The sequence below is a fragment of the Pongo abelii genome, chromosome 17 (genome assembly GCF_028885655.2).
Source record: "Pongo abelii isolate AG06213 chromosome 17, NHGRI_mPonAbe1-v2.0_pri, whole genome shotgun sequence".
Taxonomy (NCBI): domain Eukaryota; kingdom Metazoa; phylum Chordata; class Mammalia; order Primates; family Hominidae; genus Pongo; species Pongo abelii.
Window position 1 is genome coordinate 89,865,422 of NC_072002.2, and position 24,797 is coordinate 89,890,218.

General features: G+C 36.6%; 1 protein-coding gene across 2 annotated transcripts in view; it reads left to right on the forward strand.

Moving 5' to 3' along the window:
- Positions 1–24,797, forward strand: part of ZNF407 (zinc finger protein 407) — a 472,287-nt gene that overhangs the window by 166,148 nt on the left and 281,342 nt on the right. For both annotated transcript variants that reach the window (XM_002828319.5, XM_054538097.2), the window contains exon 4: positions 16,418–16,492. In XM_002828319.5, coding sequence (XP_002828365.4) covers positions 16,418–16,492 — 75 coding nt within the window. The remainder of the gene's footprint in view (positions 1–16,417; positions 16,493–24,797) is intronic.

Consider the following 24,797-nt stretch of genomic DNA (forward strand, 5'->3'; position numbering starts at 1 on the left):
GTGGAAGTGAATCCTTATAAAAGTCTTCATTCTCATTATCTTCACATTAAGTAGGCTGAGGAGAAGGAAAGCAGGAGGGTTTGGTCTTCCTGTCTCAGGCGTGGCGGAGGTGGAAGAAAATCATAGTAAAAGTGGACCCACACAGTTCCAATTCATTTAAGGGTCATCTATACTACATTATTTTTATATAAGGGACTTGAGCATGCATGGAGTTTGGTATCTGCAGAGGGTTCCTAGAACCAGTTCCCCAGGAATACCAAGGGACAGGTGTACTTATCTTTTGATTATGTTTTGTGTATTTATAGTAATTGTTTTATTGTTCCCTAATTTTAACACCTTTGTTCATTCTGGGTTGGTTGTATTTGATTGATTTTTCTCCTTATTATTGTTCATATTTTTATACTTCTTTGCATGCCTGGTAATTTTTTCATTGAATTCTAGACGTGGTTAATTTTACTTTGTTGTTTCTGTTTATTTTGTAGTTCAATAAATATTCTTGACCCTTGTTCTCAGATTGCAGTTAATTTCCATGAAAATGATTTTTTTTGCTTTGCTTTTAAGCAGGATCAGAACAGTGCTCAGTCTAGGATTAATTGTCTCTGCCTCTGAGACAGAACTTGCTGTGTGCCCCTTGAGCCCGTAGGTCTCTCAAGTCTGGCTGATAGGAGCCTGTGTGAACCCAAACACTATTTTTTTCTTTCTGTGTTTTGTCGTGCTCTCATGTAGCTTCTTCATACATGTGACTTGGTCAATAATCGCTGAATCCTCCATGCACTCTTCCCGTGATCTTTAGAGTTCTGTCTCTAGTGGGGTCTCACCTCTCTGCCCTGGGCATTCCAGCTGCCTGGCCTCCCTGTGTTCTCCCAGCTACAGCTGTTTCTCACCTCGTTCCACTGTCTGACAGCTGGCTCTTTGAGATCATTGTCTTTCTTTACCTGATGTGCTATTTCTTAAAAGTTGTTATTTCATACATTTTCTGGATTTTTTTTTAATCAATGGGAAGGATAAAACTGGTTCTGGTTACTCTATCTTCTAAACCCCAAATCAGTCAGGATTCATTCAGACATTTAGAGTCACTATGATTTACGCATATTACTGTGTGTGTGTTTGTGTGTGTGTGTGTGTGTCTTTGTGTCTGTGTGTCTGTGTATGTGTGGCTGTGTGAATAAAGTTAATATACTTGTTACAGAAATTTGGTCTCATGCAACAATGGGAGCTTTTTAACTAGTCTCTGTAAGGCGTTGTCATCACATCTGATGTTGGACCTTGAAACCCACAGGGCAGGCTGTTGAGAAGTGAGGAGGGATGTGACATGAGGGAGAATGAGAACTTGGGGGACCCACAGGCATGAGTGGGAGCTCATAGCCTTGGACAATGGTGGTATGGGATTCCACAGAAGCTGGGTCCCATCCTATGCTTCTTAAACTTACCCATAAGGTTCAGGAGTCAGAGAAGCTGATGTGGAAGCTTTCCCAGGATTGTGGAGAGTGGTTAAAGGTTTGGTTGTTGTCTTGTGATGATGAGATGATCTATGCGGCAATGCCTGTGCGCTATGGTTTCACATCTGCCCTGCTTATTTCATACTGGTATTTCTCTGCTAGCTTTCCTTAACCAGCTACAAGTAGGGAAGCAAATTCTAGGAAATGGAATTTGGCTAAGCCAAGTTGTCACGTTACTGAGCCCCATCTTCGTAAGGCATATTTAATCTCTAATTAAAGAAAAAAAGAAGATACACTTCTACCCAACATGATGTACATGTTCAGTACACAATCAACAACATGCTAGCCTATTACCAAAAGGGAATACACTAGCCATGTTTTGTTTTTAGGGTTATTCGTTCTTCAATTTGTATTTTCTCTTTGCTACCTATAACTTTTAAAATGAGTTCTAAAGGTAACATCGTTAACATATTATTTTAGATGATAAGGGGACTAAAAATGGGAAATAAACTAATCCCAAAAATTTTTATTTTTTTAAATTTCTTCTTTTCATTTTTTTTGAGATAGAGTCTCACTCTGTCGCTCAGGCTGGAGTGCAGTGGCACACTCTTGGCTCACTGCAACCTCCATCTGCCAGCTTCAGGCGGTTCTCCTGTCTCAGCATCCCGAGTAGCTGGTACCACAGGTGCGCACCATCACGCCTGGCTAATTTTTGTTTTTTTAGTAGAGACAGGGTTTTGCCGTGTTGATTAGGCTGGCCTCGATCTCCTGACTTCAGGTGATCCACTGCATCGGCCTCCCAAAGTGCTGGGATTACAGGTGTGAGCTACCGTGCCTGGTCCTGACTTTGTTATTATTAAAGAGATTCCTGAGTCTTTCTTATTTTAATAGATTCACTTAGTTTATTATAAATTGTTATAGGAAAGTAATTCAACCGTAATTCTTCTTAATTGATAACTTCTGCATCTTGCCAATGTTGCGGTAATTGATGATGATGATCTTCCGGAAGCACTGCATGTTTTCCATATACCTGCTGAATATTACAGATTATATTCTGTTTTATAAACTTTTATTATTAAATGCATCCTATTGTGTTCTAATTTTTGTCAATTGTATTTCATGGAAAATATTTATCTTAACTCTAATATATGTAAACCTCAATACAAGACACAGAGGATATATTATCTGCATATATATCTCATATTATTTTCCTGCTAAATATGTTCAGAATTAGATTGTATAATTCTGAATTCTCTCTTTTTTTTTTGAGATGGAGTCTCGCTCTGTCACCCAGGTTGGAATGCAGTGGCGCAATTTCGGCTCACTGCAAGCTCCGTCTCCCGGGTTCATGCCATTCTCCTGCCTCAGCCTCCAGAGTAGTTGGGACTACAGGCGCCCGCCACCACGCCTGGCTAATTTTTTTTTTTTTTTTTTTTTTGTATTTTTAGTAGAGACGGGGTTTCACCGTGTTTGTCAGGATGGTCTCGATCTCCTGACCTCATGATCCACCCACCTCGGCTTCCCAAAGTGCTGGGATTACAGGCGTGAGCCACCGCGCCCTGCCCCTGAGTTCTCATTTTTTTGTTTCAAAATAATTTAATATATTTTCTCTGCATATATATATTGAATGTGTATGGTGGGTACCTTCAATTCATTTTCACATAAATTACAACTTGAATATACCTATTTGCCAAATAGTATTTTTAAAGCATTAAATGAAGAAGTCTTACATGTAACTTACCTGCACATTGCCCACATGTACCATAAAACCTAAAGTAATAAAAAAAAAAATTAAAAAAAAAAAAAAGAAATAGACAATAAAGAGTATGGCACACGGAAAAAAAAATAAAAAACAAACAAACAAAAAACTTACCCTTAAGCCAGAGTCCTTGCACCCGTCTTGGAAATAGAGCTGTTGGACAGGTTGGCACATCTCGTCTGCAAGCTCCTTCATTACCCAAGAACATTTCTCCCTGATGTTCAGTCAAGTATGGAGTGCTGGTCAGTTTAGGCTCAGCTATTCCTAGATCCCTCTTAGACAAGATTGGAAACAGGGGTTGGTTATCATTGACTCATTGACGTCTGCTGCATTACATGTAATTGTAGTGTCAATTTACGTAAAATATCAGGGAAGAAATTTGAAGACAAATTACATGTAAATGTGGAAATCCCTTTTTTGGTGGATTTGTTGATTGGTGTTTTATTCCTTGACAGGAACACCCTCATGTGTTGTAGCTCCTGCACATTTAATCAATAAGGACAATACCAGAATTATATGCTTGGATAGGAAAAGTCTTAATTTATTAATAGCAATCATTCTTTGAGACTTACTGAATTTCTTGAAATACCTAGGAATTTTACTCTAGACTTCTATATACTATATATAGATAGATAGATTTTTCTTACACTATTGTTATATTCCAGTAGGCCTCAATTTTCTCATTTATAAGTTGAGGTTAGTAATACCGTAATGTGTATCTACTACAGTTGTGGTTTTATCTTCAATAATCCACATTAAACATTTATTACCCTCTTTGGCCATAGTGTTCTCTCACTAATATGCTAAATTTCATCACTATTTATTTTTAATATTTGCATGGCCCTCTTTTATCCTGGAAGGATGAAAATGATATTTATAGAGTCCTGTCAGCCAGTGCAACGCTACAGTGTGTGTTCTGTGTGCCATCCTTCCTCTTGTCCCTGGGGTCCTCTTCTTAGTCATGGTCATCGTCTCATTGTCATCATTATCATCATCATTGCTGTGAAGTTGGCTAACAATTCCAGAGGGCTTACTGTGCTAGGCACTACAGTAAGTCTTCGCCTTACCTCATCTCATTTAATCTTCATAGCAACCCTAGGGAAGAGAGATAATGTCCTCATCCAGTCATGGGGAAGGCCCAGATTCAGCCCAAGTTTCTTTGACATCAGGCTTTGCCCTGACCCTCAGTGATATTCTTTTCTGGCCTACTGTCAAATGATTTAATATACCAAGCACATCTGTGTATGTATTTTAATTCCCGTTGACTGTGTTAGCACTTTGCATTCTCAGGTTACTATCTTACATTAGCAGAAGGCCCCGCCATTGTTTTACCTCCTTCAGAAGAGTTGAGGTAGCTCTAGGCAAAGGGTTCTTTACAGAGCTGTTTTTGAAAGTTTCCAATGAGTATCTCTTATGATAAGTACCTCTTTGGCTCATACTGTCTTTGTACAATATAACCATTCATAAACATGTCTCATAGAGTTTGTTTTTAATTCCCCTCCTGGGGATTTCAATTGGTCATGGCAATTCCCATTTTATAGTTTATCACTAATACAGTTGTTTACAAAATTCATTGTATTTTTTAAAACAATTCAGACATTAATGATCTCATTTTGTCTCACATGTCATGTATTAGCTTAACCAAGGCCTTGTTGGCCTAGACTAGATGCAGGTTTTTGCATGGGGGATGCAAGCGCCTAGACTAGATGCAGGTTTTCAACTCTAGACTGGAGCATTTTTCACTGAACTTCTACTATCTGTGTCTCAAACTCAAAAATAATATACACTTGCATCATTGATTTACTTAGTTGTTGGAAAATGACTTTGTAATTAAAAAATAAAGCAGCAGACATCTGAAACCAGGCCTATACCTGATTGCAGTTTCTAAGAGGGAGAGAGACACAGGACAGTTGAGCGGTGAGTGTGATCTGTGGGCTTTGAGGAGACAGCCTGGGGCACATTCTGACTCTGCCTCTTAGGAGCTTGCAGTCTTTGGGGGCTTAATGGATATGCACCTCAGGTTTTTCATCTGGAAAATGAGATGTGGTGAGGGTTAGATCAGTTGTTTCACATGAAGCATACAACAGAACTTGGAAGCTGGGAATGGTGGCTTCTGCCTGTAATCCCAGCAGTTTGGGAGTCTGAACTGGGAGAATCAGTTGAGTCTAGTAGTTTGAGACCAGCTTGGACAACATAGCAATACCCTGCCTCTACAAAAAATAAAAATTAGCTGGGTGTGGTATGCTCACCTGTAGTATTAGCTACTTGGGAGGCTGAGGTGGGAGAATTGCTTGAGTCTGGAAGGTGAAGGCTGCATTGAGCCATGATTGTGCCACTGTAGTCAGCCTGGGTAACAGAGGGAGTCCCTGTCTCAAAAAAATAACCACCCCTTCTCTCAAGAAAACCTCAAAAAACAAACAAAAGCTACAGAACAACCCAGAGCTTGGCAGTCTCCCTCTTTTCCAACAACAAAAAAAAGAATAAAATAACCTTAATGCTTTTGTTATTAAGAACCTGGTTAATATTTGGAAGTCTACAATGTACTCTTAACGTCTTGAAGTATAATATTATTTACAGTTCTTAGAATAGTTAAATCTTCATATGGACCCTCATTAAGTGGCAATGGAATTGACCCTTGAAATAAAGCAGTACAACCTTGCTGAATATCTTTATTTGCCCCGGGAAATTGTGGGTACGTGTGTGTTTGTATGCATGTGTGTGTGGGTGTGTATATGTTTATCACATAACCTCTCAGATTCTTGAACATTTATGTGTGTTGTAGCTAGCATTTTATAATATCTAAAAGGTTACTGCAGTTTTTCTGTATGCAGAATGCCTGTTCTCAGGAGAGGTGTGAAATTTAAGAAAAGTTTGTTTCTTATGAATAAGCAAAGAATTCTAACTTTTGTCTCTTCATGGAGATTTTCATTAAATATAATAGCATTTATTTTCAAGGACCGGCAGAGTCATCCAGGAAAATAATAATTATAAAGAATTTTCAGATATTTTAAATTTTAGAATGTTGGTAATTTGTATTTGAAACAAGTTGCTTTATATAAAATTACAAGGGTACATTTCACATGTGAAAATGGTGGGTTCTGTATGGTAATTAAAACCAAAAGCAGTATAACATTCAGGGGAATTGTGTCAGAATATATTTGAGAAATAAAGATGATTATTTTGGCCTATCAATGATTTGGTAAGAGTTTGAGAAATATAATTATTAAATGTTATTTAACACCTGTTAACTTATGAATTTTGGAGTAAACAAATTTCATATAATCATAGTTTTCCCCCTTTGTTTGTAAGGTAAATTTCTGACAGATTTGAATACCTTTGAACTGCAGGTTTTTCTGTATTGTTTATTTAACATGCTCATTAATAGGTAAGAGAAGTAAGTGGGAAAAATTCTTTCCTGAAGTCTTGATTAAACAATATAATATGAACCTGCTTACAAACATATTTAGGATGTTAGATAATGTATTTCATCTTATATGTTATAAAAATGAAGTGTTTAATAATTAATTTCAGTTTTATTTTATATTATCTAACATATTTTACATGTTAACAACAAATTATAGTATGCCCCAGGTTTCTGACACTTTAAAAATAAAATATATTTATTTTGATTTTGTTTATAATAAAACTGGTGCAATCTATCTCAATTGGCTGTTCTTTAAGAAATGATCATCTTTATTTTTAAGCATAATTATTCTTGATAACTGATTGTGTGGTATTTATTTTTGTCTGACTTGTTTCATAGGTCATTAATTTTTAGTTTTTCTCTTCATCATATGATAAGTATTTTCTTTTAAAAATATTGTGTATACTTAATCCCAGCAAATCTTAAAAAAAAATCTCTACGCTTATATCAATTACTAGATTTGTCATTCATTAGCTTGGATAATTCATATTCATTTAGGAAAGTAATGTAGTGGTTTTATTTTTGAACAGTTTTATTTCAGTAGTAGTTTCATTTTTCTTATTTTCTATGAGGCTATAATCTTTTATTAGGCAGGAAGTATGGAGTGGTGGAGAGACTTCTGTATAAAGGTTACCAGGCATGAATTCTACTTTTGCATTTTCAGCTTCTTTGCCCCATTTTCTTGAAAAAGTCAAAGTCACTTATCTTCTCTGAGCCCCACTTTCCTCCTCTCTCAAGGTGATCTGATTATGCCCAAACTGCATGCTCATATACCCTTGGGTAGCCATTGAGGAGACATATAAAACTGTTGTGTGAACTATACATCTGTAACTATAAGCAATATATTATTTGTTGCTTTTTTAAATTACAGATTTTACTTATAGAAAAACAACCCTATAAATCATCTAAATCTAAATCCCATGTCAGAGTGAATTTGGTTGATGTTGGCTTCTTTTCATATATATGTTTGTTCATGTATATGTCAGAATACAAGAATAAACACACATAGGGTTTGTTGTATGTAGTATTTTTTGTCCTTTTAAAATCTAAGCTATCATGAGCAGCTTTCTATATTTTCAGTTGATGCATAGTATTATACGATGATTGTGCCATTACTATTGAACTTTTAGGTTGCTTTCACTTTTCAGTTGGATTGTAGCTTTTTATCTTTTATTTCATATTATTTTTGGAGTGCATATTTCAGCAGTTAGAATACCTGATTCTGAATGACTGTTGAAGACTATTATTTGTTTGCTTAAGATTTGATGCTTATCCATTTCAGAAGGGAATTATAACAGGTTTTTGAGCTGAGGCATGACGTGAACATATTTATAGGAAGGTGTGTCATGGGGGTATATGGAGTGAATTGTATGGGAGAGTGCCTTGTAGCTGTGGTACTCAGACATAATGGTTTGAACTAGTTCATTTAAAATGGAAAAAGAAAAGTCTTGGTAGCAAAAAATTATGAAAAAACAATTGATGATGTATGAACATGAGTATAAGATTACTAAATCGGGAAGGTGGTACAATTGGTAGAATTCAGAAATTCTGCAGGAGATCATTAGCGTGGAACAATCATGACTGAATGCTGGACGTGCTTTACAGTATTGTCAATGCAGATAAGAAAAAATGTCCTGGAAAGGCCATGGGTGGAAATAAATATTTTAGTGTCATCCACAAGGAGGTTATGCTTGAAGCCCAGGAAATAAATTATACCTTTGAAATATGAATGTATATGAACAAATGTATCACCCTTAGAGGATAAGATGAGGAACGAGAAATGACAATAGTATGAAAGAGGAAGTGATCAGAAGTGGTTTGGAACTATCAGTAGAAGCCAAGTTATTAGAGAGCTTAAAGAAGAAATTAACAATAGTATGAAAGAGGAAGTGATCAGAACTATCAGTAGAAGCCAAGTTACTAGAGAGCTTAAAGAAGTAGTAAGTAACACCTTTACACTGCAGTTTTATGAGAATAATTGTTTGAATAGAATGCTGTCCTGCAAAAGCTAAAATGTGGTTCATTTACAGTAATGTATTTTGTACCACCGGAAAATTTATTCTAACACATTTTAGAATAATGAAAAGATATACTCGTTGTTGCAGTGAGCACTCATTTACCAAACGTGGCCATTACAGTTGAAATCCTCTGTGTATATTTCCTTCTGTGCCCACAATGTATGTGTTTGTGTGTTCATTTATTTCCTAGCTTTGTGGATTGAAAGGGCTTAGACTCCATGATACTTCAGTAGCAGTGATCAGAGTTAGCACCCACATCTTGCTTTATAAACACCACTACCTACTGTAAGAAACCAGGACTGATTGCAGGTCTGGAGCATGGACAGTGATTATTGGGCCTGGAAGGCTGGTTGTACTAGAAAATAAGGAAGCACCCAACAGTAAGAGAAGTGATGTCAAGTAAACATAGTAGCCAACTTTAAAGAGTTTCCACTGGCCAATTTTGGGAAAACTTGAGAATTACAAGACATAATTACAGTAATAGATTATAAAACATGGTATAAAATCCAAGAGTCCAGATAAAGTGCTTTAGAAAGAAAGTGAGGGTGAGAGAGTATGTCACAAAAAGATTGGGGAAAATGGTTAAGTCTTTCTATCAAAGAATGCTAGCTAACTAAAATAGAAGGAATGATAGAACATTGGTATTTTGTAGCCTTCAGAATAATTGAGTTAGGCAAGATTCATTAATGGGCGCCTGTGCCATTGGGAGAATGTTGTTAGTGAACAGGATACTCACACAATATCAAAATATCACCTACAGATTACTTAATTACAAATGGCAAGTAAGTATTTATATTGAAGAAATTTCGAGATTACTACCTTAAACAAATAGTCAAGTTTAGCATAATGGGATGTGAACCTGACGTTACTTTTATCCTGATACCATGTAATTGGAAGTACCCAACATTTGTAGGTGATGTTCTTGCCAAAAATGTTCAAACTGAATCAAATCATGAGGAAACAATCAGACATACCATATGTGGGACATTATTGTAAGTTAGGTTACTGAGAGTTTTTGTCACTATAGAAATAAAGAAAACGAGGGTAGTTGTAGATGAAAGGAGATGAAGGAGACGTGATGAAACACAGTGAGTGTGTCTTATAGACTGTGTAGTAGATGTTACTGAGTCAGTATTTTCTTGAGTGTGATCTTGATCCACAATGGGTAGAAAAATGTCTTTCTTTGGAGTTGTGTGCTGAAGTTTTAGGGGAAAAGTATCATCTCAGTAACTTACTTTAAGATGACTTAAACTAAAGAAAAAGTACATATTAATACATTCTTAGTGAGAGAGGGCAAGTAAGCAGGCGTCCCAAAACATTAGTGGTGAACCGGTTTGGAGAGGGTACAAGTATTTCATGTATTGTCTTTTCAACTTTTCCAAGTCTTAACTTTTTTCAAGAAAGAAGCTAAGAAAAAGAACAGTTCACAATTAAAAAATAAAAGTGTGATAGATAAAAGGATAAACCTTAAACATAAAATTAGATATGAAGTTGTTTATCGAAACTTTGTAAAATAATTATTTATCCTTTCTGCCTGCTAGGATTGTCGCTGGAAGGTTTCTACTTGGATTATTATTAGTTTTTCTTTACCTATTTTGTCCCATGTCAGTATTATCTATTCCACTCCACCCTTCACACCCATCTTTTGCTGCTCAGGTCGGAACAGTGTTTGTGAGAGTATCATGACCCAGCTGTAAGCTGGATACAATGTTTAGATCACAGTTCAACTGTGTTACATAGCTAGCCATACAATGTTTATTTAAATTATTCGTGACTGTTTCTTGGACTGAATCAGTACTTTGTAATCAAATTCTGATGATGTCAACTACAAGTGCAGTATGTGGTAATCTGAGTAGACATTATCAGATAGTTTCTCACATATTTGTCGGTTCCCACAAATCTATTTTCTTATAGTTGTATGAATCAGAAGTTTGAAACCAGTCCTCATACTCGACAGCAACTTCACCATGCTCTGAATGCTTGTGTCCCTCCAAAATTCCTATGTTGATACCTGTATTAGGCTGTTCTCGCATGGCTGTAAAGAAATACCTGACGCTGAGTAATTTATAAAGAAGGAGGTTTAATTGGCTCACGGTTCTGCAGGCTGTCGAGGAAGCATCGTCCTGGCAGCTGCTTGGCTTCCAGGGAGGCCTCCAGGAACTTACAGTCATGGCAGAAAGTGAGTGGGGTGACAAGTCTCACATGGCTGTAGCAGGACAGGAGCAAGAGAGAGAGAGGGCGGACGTTTTACACACTTTTAAACAACCAGATCTTGCGAGCTCTCTACGGTACCAAGAGGCTGACGCTAAACTGCTCATTAGAAATCTGCCTCCATGACCAATCACCACCCACCAGGCCCCACCTTTAACATTGCGGATTGCAATTCAGCATGAGCTTCGGGCAGGAACGCAGAAGCAAACCATATCAATACCTAATCCCCAGTGCAATAGTATTAATTAGTTGGGGCATTTGGGAGCTGATTTTGGGAGGGCAGAGCCTTCATGAATGGGATTAGTGTCCTTATAAGAAAGGCTTAAGGGAACCTGTTTGCCCCTTCTGCCTTGTGTGGATGCATAGAAGATGCCCTAAGGGGATCAGGCCCTCATTACACACTGAATCTCCTGGCACCTTGATCTTGGACCTTCCCATCTCCAGAACTGTAAACAATAAATGTCTGTTCTTCATAATGTATCCAGTCTCAGGTATTTTGTTGTAGAAGCCCCGACTGAGTACTGTAAGCATTTTCTAAATTGTTTCCTGAAGCCACAGTTCTAGTAGATGTTTTCTATGACAGAAATATTTAGTGGTCAGGTAAGGTTAGAAAATACTATGCAGATCTCCTATTTCTTTCCATTTCACCGTGCTAATCAGCACACACATGAGTGAGAAGTCTATAGAACTTAACTTTTTAAACCTAGTGTTATGCAAACTCATTTGAAAATTCCCCCTACCCCTACTTTTTGGTAACATTTCTGTTGTCATCCTGAAGAACAGTCATCCATAGGAACCTGTTTGGCACAAGAGAAACACAGCCAAACCCCCATGCAGTAAAAAATCCAAGTATAAGTTTTGACTCCTCAAAAACATAACTACTAACAGCCTACTGTCGATCAGAAGCCTTACCAATAACATGAACCGCAGATGAACACATTCTGTATATGTATTATGTGCTGTATTCTTACAATAAAATAAGTGAGAGAAAACGTTATTAAGATAATCACAAGGAAGAAAATGTGTCTATTTAGTATTCTTTAAGTGGCAGTGGCTCCTCATAAAGGGCTTCATCCTTTGGATCGCCGCATTAAGTGGGCTGAGGAGTAGGAGGGAGAGGTTGGCCTTACTGTGTCGAGGGTGGCAGAGGTGGAAGAAAATCGTAGTAGAAGTGGACTTGCGCAGTTCAGACTCGTGTTGTTCAAGGGTCAGCTGAGCTGTGTGTACTTTAATAGATGAGTTAGATCATCTCCCATGACTCTCAAATTGAAATAATTTTATAGTGATAAAACCTAAAGGACTGAAGAAATAGGTCTTTGTTATATGGCATATAGTGTACAAGAATTTATTTTGAAATATTGTTAAAATAAGGTTTTTTTTTTTTTAAACTGGAATGTAGGCATTACTACTGCATTGCTGTTTTTACACCAAAACAAATTTTAAGTTATACTGTGTCAGGCATTTACGGATACTTGTAAGTCAATCAATATTTTAAAAACATTATTATTTTTTATTTAAAGGTGTTCCTTCAGATGATTAGATGCTTGCAAATGGATGACTTGAGCAAGAGCAGTTCTAGCATGGGTCTTGGCCTCAAGCAGTAGAGTTGGCCTCCTGTTCCACGGGCTCTTGGATGTTCAGTAGGCTTCCTCGTGAGCATGTCCCAGACTGATCTCCTTCCAAACAGCTCGATTTCTCTTAAGCCAAAAATGGATCATTTCTTTGATTTCTCTTTCAGACTCTATATCCAATCCATATAGAATTTGGTTAGCTCTGATTACAAATACATATCCCAAATCTGACCACGTCTTCACTGCTAGCCTTTGTCCAGGTCACTATTATCTTTGCCTGGATTATTCCAAGAGACTGTTGATCGATCACTCTCTCTCTCTCATTCACTCAAAACAGAGCAGACAGGAGTACTATTGAAATGGAAGTTGAGGCTAGGTGTGGTGGCTCACACCTGTAGTCCCAGGACTTTGGGACTAGGCAGGAGGATTCCTTGAGCCCTGGAGTTTGAGACCAACTTGGGCAACATAGTGAGACCCCTGTCTCTACAAAAAATTTTAATTAGCCAGGTCCGGTGGCGCATGGCTTTAGTCCCAGCTACTGGGAAAGCTAAGCTGTGAGGATCCCTTGAACCTCGGATTTTGAAATTACAGTGAGCTATTTAAAAAAAATAAAAACAAAAGCAAGAGTAAGTTGGACAAGTCACTCCTCTGTTCAGATGCCTGAGATGGCTTTTCTTCTCACTCAGAATGAAAGCTGAGGCTGTCATGGCCTTCAGTGTTGCCGTTCTTACCTGCCCTCTTTTTTCTATCCTCCCTGGATGGGACTGTTCTCCTCCTCACTTACCAGCCCCCAGGTTTATGCTCCCACATCACATCTGTGAGAATGAATTGAGACTCTGCCTTCAGAGGTCTGTGGTTGTGCTCTCTCCTGCTGAGCAGGGGTTGCTGGTCCTTATTCCTTGGCAGGCCACGTGCCTTCGTCCTCTTTACTCACAGGTCTCATTCCTGAGCCACCCAAATGTGGAATTTCAACCGCTTGCTGACATTGTAAGATCCTCGTTCTCTAATTTATTCTCCTACCATTTGACACTGCTTAATATGATACATATTTTACTGGTTTTTTTTCCTTGTTGTCTGTGTCTCTCACTAGGTTGTACATTTTTTGAGGGCAGGGACTTTTATTTGTTTTAGTCACCTGTGCATCACAGCTGCCTAGAACTGTTCCTTGCATAATAGTAGATCCTTAATAAATATGTAAATTAAATGCACGTGTGAATGACTAGCACTGTCCACAGAGGAGTGGCTCAAGCTTAGTGTCACTGCATCCTGTTGATAAGCAGCAGGTTGTCAAGAATGCTCCGGGAAGGCATGACTTGAACGGTCTGTGTTTTCGTCATAGGTGCAGGACCCCCTCACAGCTAGCACATAGTAAGTGATCAGTAAACGTGATGAGACAGAGAGTGAAGGTATGAAAGAATGAGGATTTATTGGGAGCAAAGCATGCCAATTGGCTAGCTTTCAGATTTGCCATCATTTTTGTTTTATTTCTGGTGATATATAGATTATGTATATATATTTTTAAAAGTTATGTTAAAAATGTTAAAACAATAATGTTACAGTGTTAGTGTGGAGTAGCCTCCCTTCAGTAACCACATATAGCTGTCAATATTATGTCCATATGGGTCAGTAATTTAATGCTAGTCATGCTTGGCATATATATATATATATTTTGTTTGTTTGTTTGTTTTGTTTGAGACAGAGGCTTGCTCTGTCGCCCAGGCTGGAGTGTAGTGGCTCAATCTCGGCTCACTGCAAGCTCAGCCTCCCGGGTTCACGCCATTCTCCTGCCTCAGCCTCCCCAGCAGCTGGAACTACAGGTGCCTGCTACCACGCCCGGCCAATTTTTGTATTTTTAGTAGAGACGGGGTTTCACTGTGTTAGCCAGGATGGTCTCAATCTCCTGACCTTGTGATCCGCCTGCCTCAGCCTCCCAAAGTGTTGGGATTACAGGCGTGAGCCACCGCGCCCGGCCAGCTTATATGTTTTTTTTTAACTGAGGATGATTTTGAGGCTTTTACATTATTTGTACTTTAAGCCAAATTTAAAGAATTAGTACTTCTTTTAAGTCCAGTGTTGGTTGAATAAATATTTTGCATTTGAACACAATTGAGCTGTGTTATAGTGTTAAAACTTTTTCCATTTTTCTCCATGATAATAAAAATTATTATTTCACTAAATATTCAGCACTAGAGACACTCAGCACGTTAGGACATTATATTAGGCAAAAGCTTTTTCTCCCTGTTTCCTCTAGTTTGTTTCCCTGTGCCATGTAATATTTTTGCTTCAATTCTTAAAACCTAAGTATTTTAATTAATAATTTTGTTTTCTATTAAAAACCGCACTGTGGATTCTAAGTTCCGATCTCTTAAATTATACTTGGTCATGTAAATAAGCTGTGCTTTGCAGCTTTGGGTTTTTAACCTTTGCTCTTTGCTATTAGCTTTATGTTTTTTTAATTATAGACAATGGAGGACAGTAGGGAAGTTATGACTTAAATTCATTTATTATTACTGTGTTCTTTTTTAAGGAAATGAGAAATGTTATTTTGTCAAAACCAAGCAGAAACAAATACAGAATTTTTGTACTTTTTTTTTTGCTCAGCATTTAATATTATCACAATTTTTTATATGTGATAATTTCATTTTAGTGATTGATGTTGGTACCAGTTATTTATAGTTGTAAAGTGTGTATTGTCCATAGTTGTTATTACCTAATGTTTAAGTAGAATGATTGTTATTTTCAGTGTATATAAGTGCATTATTTGAATAAAGAAGTCATGGTCATTTGGCCTTAAACCTGGGATTCTGTAATATTATATGAAATTAAACAAAATAAATTAGACATGAAAAGAAAAAAAGCATTTTTTTAGAAGTTGTTTTGCTTTTGGCTTTTGTCACAAGTCTTTTCTGCAAGGATACAGTATTTTACAGTCTTATGTGGCTTATTTGTGCAAACATGTCCAGATGAATTCAGTGTTTAACGTTGAGAATCTTATAACATGCCAATTTGATTTGTAGCCCTTCATATCATAGAATGCTAATTAAAATCATATTTTTGCATATGTCGTGTCTTTCATGTACATATGCAAATAGATGCTGTTGCCTTTCAGCTGTTAGTAATTAACTTTATGAAGGACAGCTGTAATACATAATTAACAAAAATGTTTGCAAGCCCTTTTACACTGAAAGTTGCAACAGCAAATTTTTTTTCTGCTTATCCAGAGAGCCATTTTAGTTTTGATGCTTCTGAATGTTTGTGTTCTAAATTGTTTTGAATAATAGCATGACATAATTAAATTGATACTGCAGTGTGTTCAGGGGTGGAATGGCATTCATGTACTGCCGATTCCTGTCCATTTCAACAAAATTTCAACAAAATTATGTCAACAAAATTGAATTAAGTAAGCTGATTTGTGTATAAAATAAGATAGTATGTCAGGTAATACTTTTTGTTTGTTTTTGTTAGTGATATCTAGGTACTTCAATATAATTTTTTGTGCTATAGATACAGTAAACATTTGCATTATTTTTAAAAACCTCTCTTCAAGTTATTACCATGTTTTTAAGGAAGCTCCATGAAAGCTATTCTTTTTCTCTTTTACGGTCCTGTAAATATTTAATAAAATGACATTTTCTCAAACTGATTTCACGATTGAAGTGTGCGATGACCTAGGGGCTGTGTATGTTATGGTATTGCTTCATCTTTCTTATCAACTGGAAGTGAAGACAGGGATTGAAGAACTATAGTCATTGTGCTCTTTTGCTCACTGTTAGTGTATCCAAGTCAAAACTGAACCAGTAAATTTAGATGTAGACTTCTTTTGAAGTCCTACAGTATATTTAATCTGTATGCAAGCTTTGGTGTAGCAAGAGTGCCACTGTAATACGCTTTTTATGCTATGTTTGCATATATATATTATTCTTAAGTTCTCTTTGTACAGATTTCTAGTGGAGAGTCAAGTTTTAGTTTTATAATTACTTTCATTTGTTTTTTAGGGTTGCTTTCGTAATGAAGAAGCACTTAAATACTCATCTACTAGGCAAGCATGGAGTTGGCACCCCAAAAGAAAGGTAATTTTCATTCTTTTTTTTTCATTTAAAAATACAATTTGATTTTTATTTTAGGCTTTATTTAATGACATGACTTCTAGAATTTTTTTTCACGTCAGTTAATCATGTTTCTATTTGTGGTACTCTTTTGTCAAATATCATATTTTATGCCATCGTTTCACAAAAATTTAACATTTTAATTAAAACTTGAGTCTAGAAGTAGTTGAAAGTATTTGGAGGACTTTGAATTTGTGAAACAACTTTGAAATACTAGAAGAATTAAATTGGAGGGAATTACCTTCTGAAAATGCATTCGAGTGTGATAAAACAAATATGTAAAACTCAACTTTGTTTTATTATATATTCTTATTTTGAGGTTTTAAAATAACAGTTTTGAATTCTTACTCTAGACTTAAAGATTGCTGATATTAAGAAGAAATACATCTTGTGTCATCCCCCAAATAATACTACAGTTGCCATGTCATGAAAAATAACACTACAATTATTATGTCATCAACTGCCAGGTTTTCTTTTTTCTTGCTTCTGTATCATAATTAGCTTCATCGCATAGACTTAATTATATTAGGTGAACTGAAATATAGCAGCGTCAGCTACCAGGTGAACATGGCTACTTCTGATATTTTAAATCTTTAAAATGTGCAGCTCACTCAAAACTGGTGTGAGCACTGGTACTTTCCTTAAAGTCAGGATAGATTTTCAGCTCCCCTCAGATTCTCCAAGGCAGGATCCAAAATTCTACAGATACTCTTAGAAACTTTAGTTTTTTTAATACTGTTTTCAAAAGTCACTAGTGATGCAATTTTTTCTGTTACTTTGAAGCCTGAGGTCTTCAGTCATATTTGTAAATGTTTAATAGTCTTTTTAAAAATATAAAATGCTCTTAGCAGTATTTTCTCTGTTTATGGGAATTTAAGTTGACTTTTCTGTCAGGCGTATTGTTTTCTTTAGTATTGTAGTATGGGCATAGACTGCTACTGAGTAAAAATTTTGGGATCTTGGGATGTCTGCTTTGCACCCATATGTTTGATTTCCTCTCCTCTCCTCCCCTCCCCTCCCCTCCCCTTCCCTCTCTTTTCTCTTCTCTTCTCTTCTCTTCTCTTCTCTTCTCTTCTCTTCTCTTCTCTTCTCTTCTCTTCTCTTCTCTTCTCTTCTCTTCTCTTCTCTTCTCTTCTCTTCTCTTCTCTTCTCTTCTCTTCTCTTCTCTTCTCTTCTCTTCTCTTCTCTTCTCTTCTCTTCTCTTCTCTTCTCTTCTCTTCTTTCTTCCTGTTCTCCCTGTTCTCCCCTTTCTCCCCGTTCTCCCCTTTCTCCCCTTCATTTGAGATGGAGTCTTGCTCTGTCGCCCAGGCTGGAGTGCAGTGGCATATGTTGGCTCACTGCAAGCTCCACCTCTCAGGTTCACACCATTCTCCTGCCTCAGCCTCCCAAGTATCTGGGACTATAGGTGCCCGCCACCACATCCGGCTAATTTTTTGTATTTTTAGTAGAGACGGGGTTTCACCGTGTTGGCCAGGATGGTCTCAGTCTCCTGATCTCATGATCCCAAAGTGCTGGGATTACAGGCTTGAGCGACCGTGCCTGGCCTATTTCCCCTATCTTTCTTTGTAACATTGTATTTAATAATTGCAGCAAAAATACATGCATTGAATGTGTCAGGGATGGATTATTCTTGAAATTTAAAAGCATACTATACTATATTTTTAAAAGAATAATTTGCGACATGTCAAAGTTATGTTTCATAAGTGTTGTTTAAGTATGTAGAAACAGAACATATTTGTAATTGCTATGTTTTCATTGCTTTCACATGCATTATGTCAGTCCTTCTTTGACCTTATTAGCAGTACATTATTATTCCAGTTTTATAGATCTAAGGACTGAGCCTAGAAAATACAATAATAATTTATTCAATATCTCATAAATAATAAATGATGGAACTGTTACTTTTCTGACTCTGATTTCAAAATAAATTTGAATGAAAACAGTTGAGATTGTGTAAGTAGTAAGAAGAAAATATTTCCCAACTGTACTTTTAAATAGTATAAACTTTTAATTTAACTACATCATTTTGGTTTTTACTTAGAAATTTTTTTAAAAATTGAAGAATTGTTCGTATTGTTTCACAGGGAAAAATTGATCTCCCCATATATGTGCATGTATGCATATATGTTCATGTATTAAACACCTTAAAATGCTAGACATACCCTATATATTACAAATTTGAGAATCAAAAATTTACTATTTTTTTATTTACCTTTTTCATTACATTCTAGGATACTTTTTCTTTTCTTTTCTTTAATATTTATTTCTGTCATGAATACATAAAGGGAGATTAAAACTGAGGCAGGAGAAAGATTGAATTTCTCCCCTCTGACACATGATAAGCTCTTCTCAGATATTGACACTGTTTTTGTCCTAACATCAAGAAAATCGCAAGTGGGAAAGCACACCCACCTTCTGGATCAGTACCTTTTAAGTACTCCAAGCAGCAACATTCTTCTAAATCAAACGTCTTTGATTGAATTGTTTTTCCTTTTAAAAATTATTTGAGAGGACTTCTTGTTTTTGACGTCTGCTTATATGGCACTCTGTCCTGTTACAGAGAAATACTACACAGGAATGCCAGGACCCCAGCAGCAGTATAATTTTCCAGTAGACACCTGTAGCTAGAGCAAACCAAGATTTCAATGGTATAATCTAGAAGCAGAGATGCCAGTCTCCTTGTTTCCATTTCACCTTCCTGCCTTCCTTCTAGTGGTTTTAGGAAGCAAACCCTTCGTCAGCATGCTGAACCATCAGTCTGGGCATAACTGTTCTCTAAATTAAGTTAAATATTTTTCTTACCTATTTAAAACGTTAAAGCCTTGGTTATACTTTTGCAAGCTTGCTGTATTTTAATTTCTCCAGGACAATATAATCAGTTTTAAAAAATGTTTTTAATTTGATTCTCCACTCTAATGCATTGCATATTATAGCAAATAGTAATAGAAGTTAGCTAAATAGGCTGCGACAATTAAATTAATAATGCATTTTGTTTGCAAGTGTTTAGGCCTTTTGCTTTGACTGATATATGCAAAAATTATAATTTATTAAAAATAAATCCATATACTTGTACTATAAAGTTTGAGGATCCAATAAATTTTGTCAGCATGGCTATCATTAGAAACAGAAAACTAAATTATTTCAAATATTTTCTTTGAGACTCTGTGAACACCTGAGGTGATGGCTTGTATAAGATTATACTTTTTTGTTCCTACATCTGCATTAAATTATTTTAATGCAGTATCCTACAGTATTTCTGAAATCCTACACACTTAAATTCAATTACATATAACCACATTCAATTCACATTCTAAAATAATAAACTCCAGTTAACTTGCAAGTTCATTTGAAAGTATTCGCTATTTTAAATGAGTAATTCTCTTTGTGGTATAAGTAAGCCAAAGCATCTTTATGACTCTTTGAATTGACTAATAGTAATCTAGAAAACGAGCTTATCTACAATTATCACAATTGGAACAGCCATACTAAGTATATCTTCTGTGAAAGCCAGGTGCAATTACAATGGAAGTGGATGGTATTCGTCGTTCAGTGCTGGAAATCAGCTGGGCTTTGAATGACTGTGTAAATAGGAGGACAGGGAAATGATTCGTGTAGTTTTGCATCTGATCCATTGCTTTTGTGGTGTCAGGGATGCTGTCAGGACATATCTGCACTGGCAGCGTCTCAAGAAGGCTGATAAACTCAGAAAACTACCAAAGAAGAATTTTAAATTAGATGCGTGTATCATAAAGTATAAGCGTTAAGTAATTTCATAACCCAGGAAAAGTACTTGTGTTTCTACTGGTGAATATTCAGATCAAAACCTTACATATTTCTTCCAGTGCAGCCATTTTTGTCGGAGTCTGTGAAGTTTCTTACCCTCAGTGCATTTTTGTTAACATAGCTGTTGGGTGTGTTCAGGCTACTGGATTTGGCTCAGGGCTTTTTAGTATTTTTGCTCAGGCTAAGATTTCCTCTGGAGTCCTCCAGATTACTGAGCCCTGAAATTTGTGCTGGCCTCTCCCCTTTTCTGAGACATTTGGGATATGGGGTTAGCTGTCTTTCTTTTAGCAGCACCATTGATCTTATTGATGAGTCAAATCTTTACCCCACCTAATGTAATTGCAGGGAGATGTCCCGGAGCCCTGATGCTTGTTCTAATTTATTTGAAGCCAGTATAATATGACATGGCATTGTGTGGGTCTTTTGGAGACTCTCTTCTCTCCTTTTTCTCTATTTTCTAAAAAACTTGCATATTTATAAGTTGAAGTGGCATAAAAGCATCATTGCTTTCTATTTTCCAAGTTTAAACAGGAGCGTTCACCTTTTTTTATGAAACATGAAAATATCTGAAACAGCAGCATCTGTGGAAAAGCACATGCACCTGGCATGCACATGTCACTCACATGGCACACACATGTCACCCACATGGCACACATGGCATGCACATGTCACTCACATGGCATGCACATGGCCCACACGGCACACATGTCACTCACATGGCACACATATGGCACACACATGGGATACACATGTCACATGGCACACACGATGTCACTCACATGGCACACACATGATGTGTGCAGTTGTGACTGATGCTTCACAGGGTTGTTTACAAGCTTAGATGCGGTTATATGAGAAAAGCCATGCGTTTATAGAAACCCTGAGGAACTTATTGGGGAACAGATTAAATTTTTTCCTATTAGAAAATATTCTATTCATCATATATGACTGTCCTCCTACGTCACAGTTGTCACTGCTTTCCACTTTAAAGAAATAGCTTCTAAGTTGTTCTTGTTGCATATATTTTATTTTATTAAAGGGAAAACAGTTTTCCTCTATTCCTCCGTAGTGAGTTTCTATAAGGTAAGTACTGTTTTCCATTTTATCATTGAAATGGGTGATTTATTCTAATGGATGTGTTGTGATAGTTTCTTCTGTCTGATATATTCTTCATGGGCTCCTTCTGGAATATTTTTTGTGAGACTTTCAGTCACCTCTGTGTCCAGGCTTCAGGCTCTCCCCTTTACCCACTACTTATTAGTTTTTCCCTTATTTCTTCTTTTCTGTCCATAGTTAGCAATATTTTTTCTTTTTCTTTTTTTTTTCCCCATGATGGCCAATTTAGGAAAAATAAAGTGTTTATGGGCTTCTCTCCACCTTAAAAAAATATTTACACAAGAAATAATTCTGTTGGGCTAAAGTGGAGGAAAACATGTCAGTTCTTTCCATTCTGGGTTGCTTATTTTGTTGCGTGGGGAAGGGGGTTATGTTTCGATGACGTACTGCTTTTGCATGAGCTGCGAACTCTTTTTGTTTTTTCATTTTTTCCATCTTTTAACCTGTAAACAGTTAAATATAAATAGTATCTATGATCATATGACCTGGTTTTAATGTAAAAAAGTAGGGTTTTTTTTTTTTTTTTTCTTGGAGATGGAGTTTCTCTCTTGTTGCCCAGGCTGGAGTGCAGTGGTGTGATCTTGGCTCACTGTGACCTCCGCCTCCCAGGTTCAAGCGATTCTCCTGCCTCAGGTTACTGAGTAGCTGGGATTACATGCGCCCGCCACCACACCCGGCTCACTTTTTTTGTTTTTAGTAGAGACGGGGTTTCATCATGTTGGCCAGGCTGGTCTTGAACTCCTCACCTCAGGTGATCCACCTGCCTTGGCCACCCAAAGTGCAGGGATTACAGGTGTGAGTCACCATGCCCAGCTGTAAAAGTAAGATTTAATAGTGTGATAGTCCTGCTAGATAAATTTGTTCTACATGGAAAGATAGCTAGAAGTCATATCAATTCATCTAAAGCCAAAGTGTTTATTTTAAGAAAATTTCTCTTATACTGTATTTACTAATAAACCAACAATTTACTAAGGCACATGTGGAGATAGGAGATACGCCCTCATATTCCACCAAAGTTATCTTGCTGGGATTTGGAAGTATTTCTAAATTCTATGGGTAATTCTGTGGGTAATATAGATGATCTGTGGTTGCTTCATCAGTAATGTGTTATTACTAACAATAATATTTTCTAACTTCTGCTTCATAAGTTTTGCAGGTGAAAGTTAACAACAGTCAGCATCTGTGCTGCAGAATCTCAGGATTGCAGGCAGATACTTATGGCTCCTCTGCGGGGTGGAGAGCCCTCTCTTCAAGCTTCTCTCTTTGTTGGGTTCCTCAGCTCTTAGGAAGCAATGTCACCGGTACTCCTGCATCAGTTGCATTGTCAAATGCGACATCAAATATCTGGATTCCATGTATTTGTCAGATAATTTACTTTGATGTCACGATTACTTATTTCTTCTATTCATTTCTTAATGTACTTTCAGTTTTAGCTTTCATTTATTTCCCTTGCTAGAGAACTGCTTTTCTTCACTGAGTTGTTTAATTTTCTTCCTTCCATAAATTGACTCTGCTCATTTAGCACACAGTTATGACAAAGACTTAAATTTAAGAGTGTTTTAAGAAGTAACCTTATAAAAGTTACATATTTGTTGTAAAGGTAGTATTTAGGATGCTGTTCATGGAAATACATCTTTTTAAATGTTTTTTTTTAAAAAAACATTTTTAAATGTTTTAAATACATCTTTTTAAATAATTCTTTTAAGACTCAGAAGAATTATTTCTCTCTGGTCTTTATTCCAGAGAAAGTTGTACTTTTCTCTAACACTTTGTTAGCCTTTGATACTAGCAAATCATGTATATGATTGAGTTTTCCTCTTTATGTTTACTGCTGGGAAGCTCATGGCCAAAATTGTGATCCATCTCTAGTGAGCAGGATAGCCTTAAAGGCATGCCTTTTATTTACTACTGTTATTTCCAGTTTTATTTATTTTTTCCTTATGGGGAAGTCCCATTTTATGTCAGCAATATATTTTAAAAACCTCCCATAAATCAAAGCTCATGTAATTCAAGGGCAGTTTTGCAATAGAAATTGTTTTTGAGTAAAACCAATATTTTTCTGGAAGTGCATATATCTTTAGCCATTTGGTTTTGGGGGCATTGTATTGAGCATTGTGCATCCCTGCGATTAGGCATATTTTAATTGTGCTTGCTCTGTTGTAGGATTGAGCATTGTGCGTCCCTGCGATTAGGTATATTTTAGTTGTGCTTACTCTGTTATAGGAAACTGCTGTGCACTTCCGTGTAGTGCTCCAGTGGTGCTTTTTACTTCTCAGAATTATTTATTTAAAAACATGCTTGCTTCTGAAGTTTGCTGAGCAGACCCGGTTAATAAGTACTCCCGAGGAAAGGAAAGGATTCCTTTCCTTTTATACCAGAGTCCTTGCTCTCTAGCTGTATAAAAAATACTGTTTCTTTTAGTACATCTTGGTTATCTTGAGAAAAAAAAAAAAAAAAGAAAAAAAAAACACCACCACAGTTTACTACTTTAGTAGAAATTATCATGCTAGAGGTAGTGAGTTTTTAAGTGTTAGTAGTATATGTCACAGAAAATAGATTTTGTTTCTTATTGCTTCTAAGATTCATTCCTTAATTTTAATCTAGGAAGTTTCTATGTATCCTGGGTATTATTTTATTTATAAAATAAATACAAAATATCAATAAAATAAATATTTTATTCATAAACTTGAATATTATATGATTTTTATTCTTTAGGAAATACTGATTAGTATATAGTTATTTATAATATGTGACAAATCGAACTATTATTCCTGCTTAAGGGGTTTTGTGCGGATGAGTGATAATAGGGCATCTTATTTCTTCACCTATTTAGTCTCTCAATAAACATTGACTACTATGTTCTGAGACTTAGGTGATCTATAGTGTTTGAAGATGACACAGCCACTGTTTTCGTGGACTTGAATCTTGGGGTTGATGTCACAGGTGAGGATAGAGAGGCAAGACATAACATAAAAGATAATTTTCGTAGGTATGAGATCGAAGATGCTATTCCAGGGAGTGTCTGGGAGAGGTGCTACTTTAGGATGAGTAGTTAGGAAAGCACCTCTCGAAGGGCCGTGTTGTATTTGATAGGTGGTTAGAGCAGTTCCAGCAGAGAGCACATTCCAGGTTCCCTGGGAGGTGTGGGACAGCTTGGTGTGTTTTGTTCCAGTGTGCCTTGAGCTCAGTGGCCTCGCGCACAGGGTTGGGGAGAGTGGTCTAAGGTAGAGAACTAAGATCCCAGAGTTGTGTGTATTGTTTTAGGAAATGGTTACCAGTGAGCGTATTTCATTGGCGGAAGGGGATGTAGTGGAGAGGAGAAAATGGGCATATCAGGATGAACCTGGGAACTGGGTTGGAATCCAGCTGA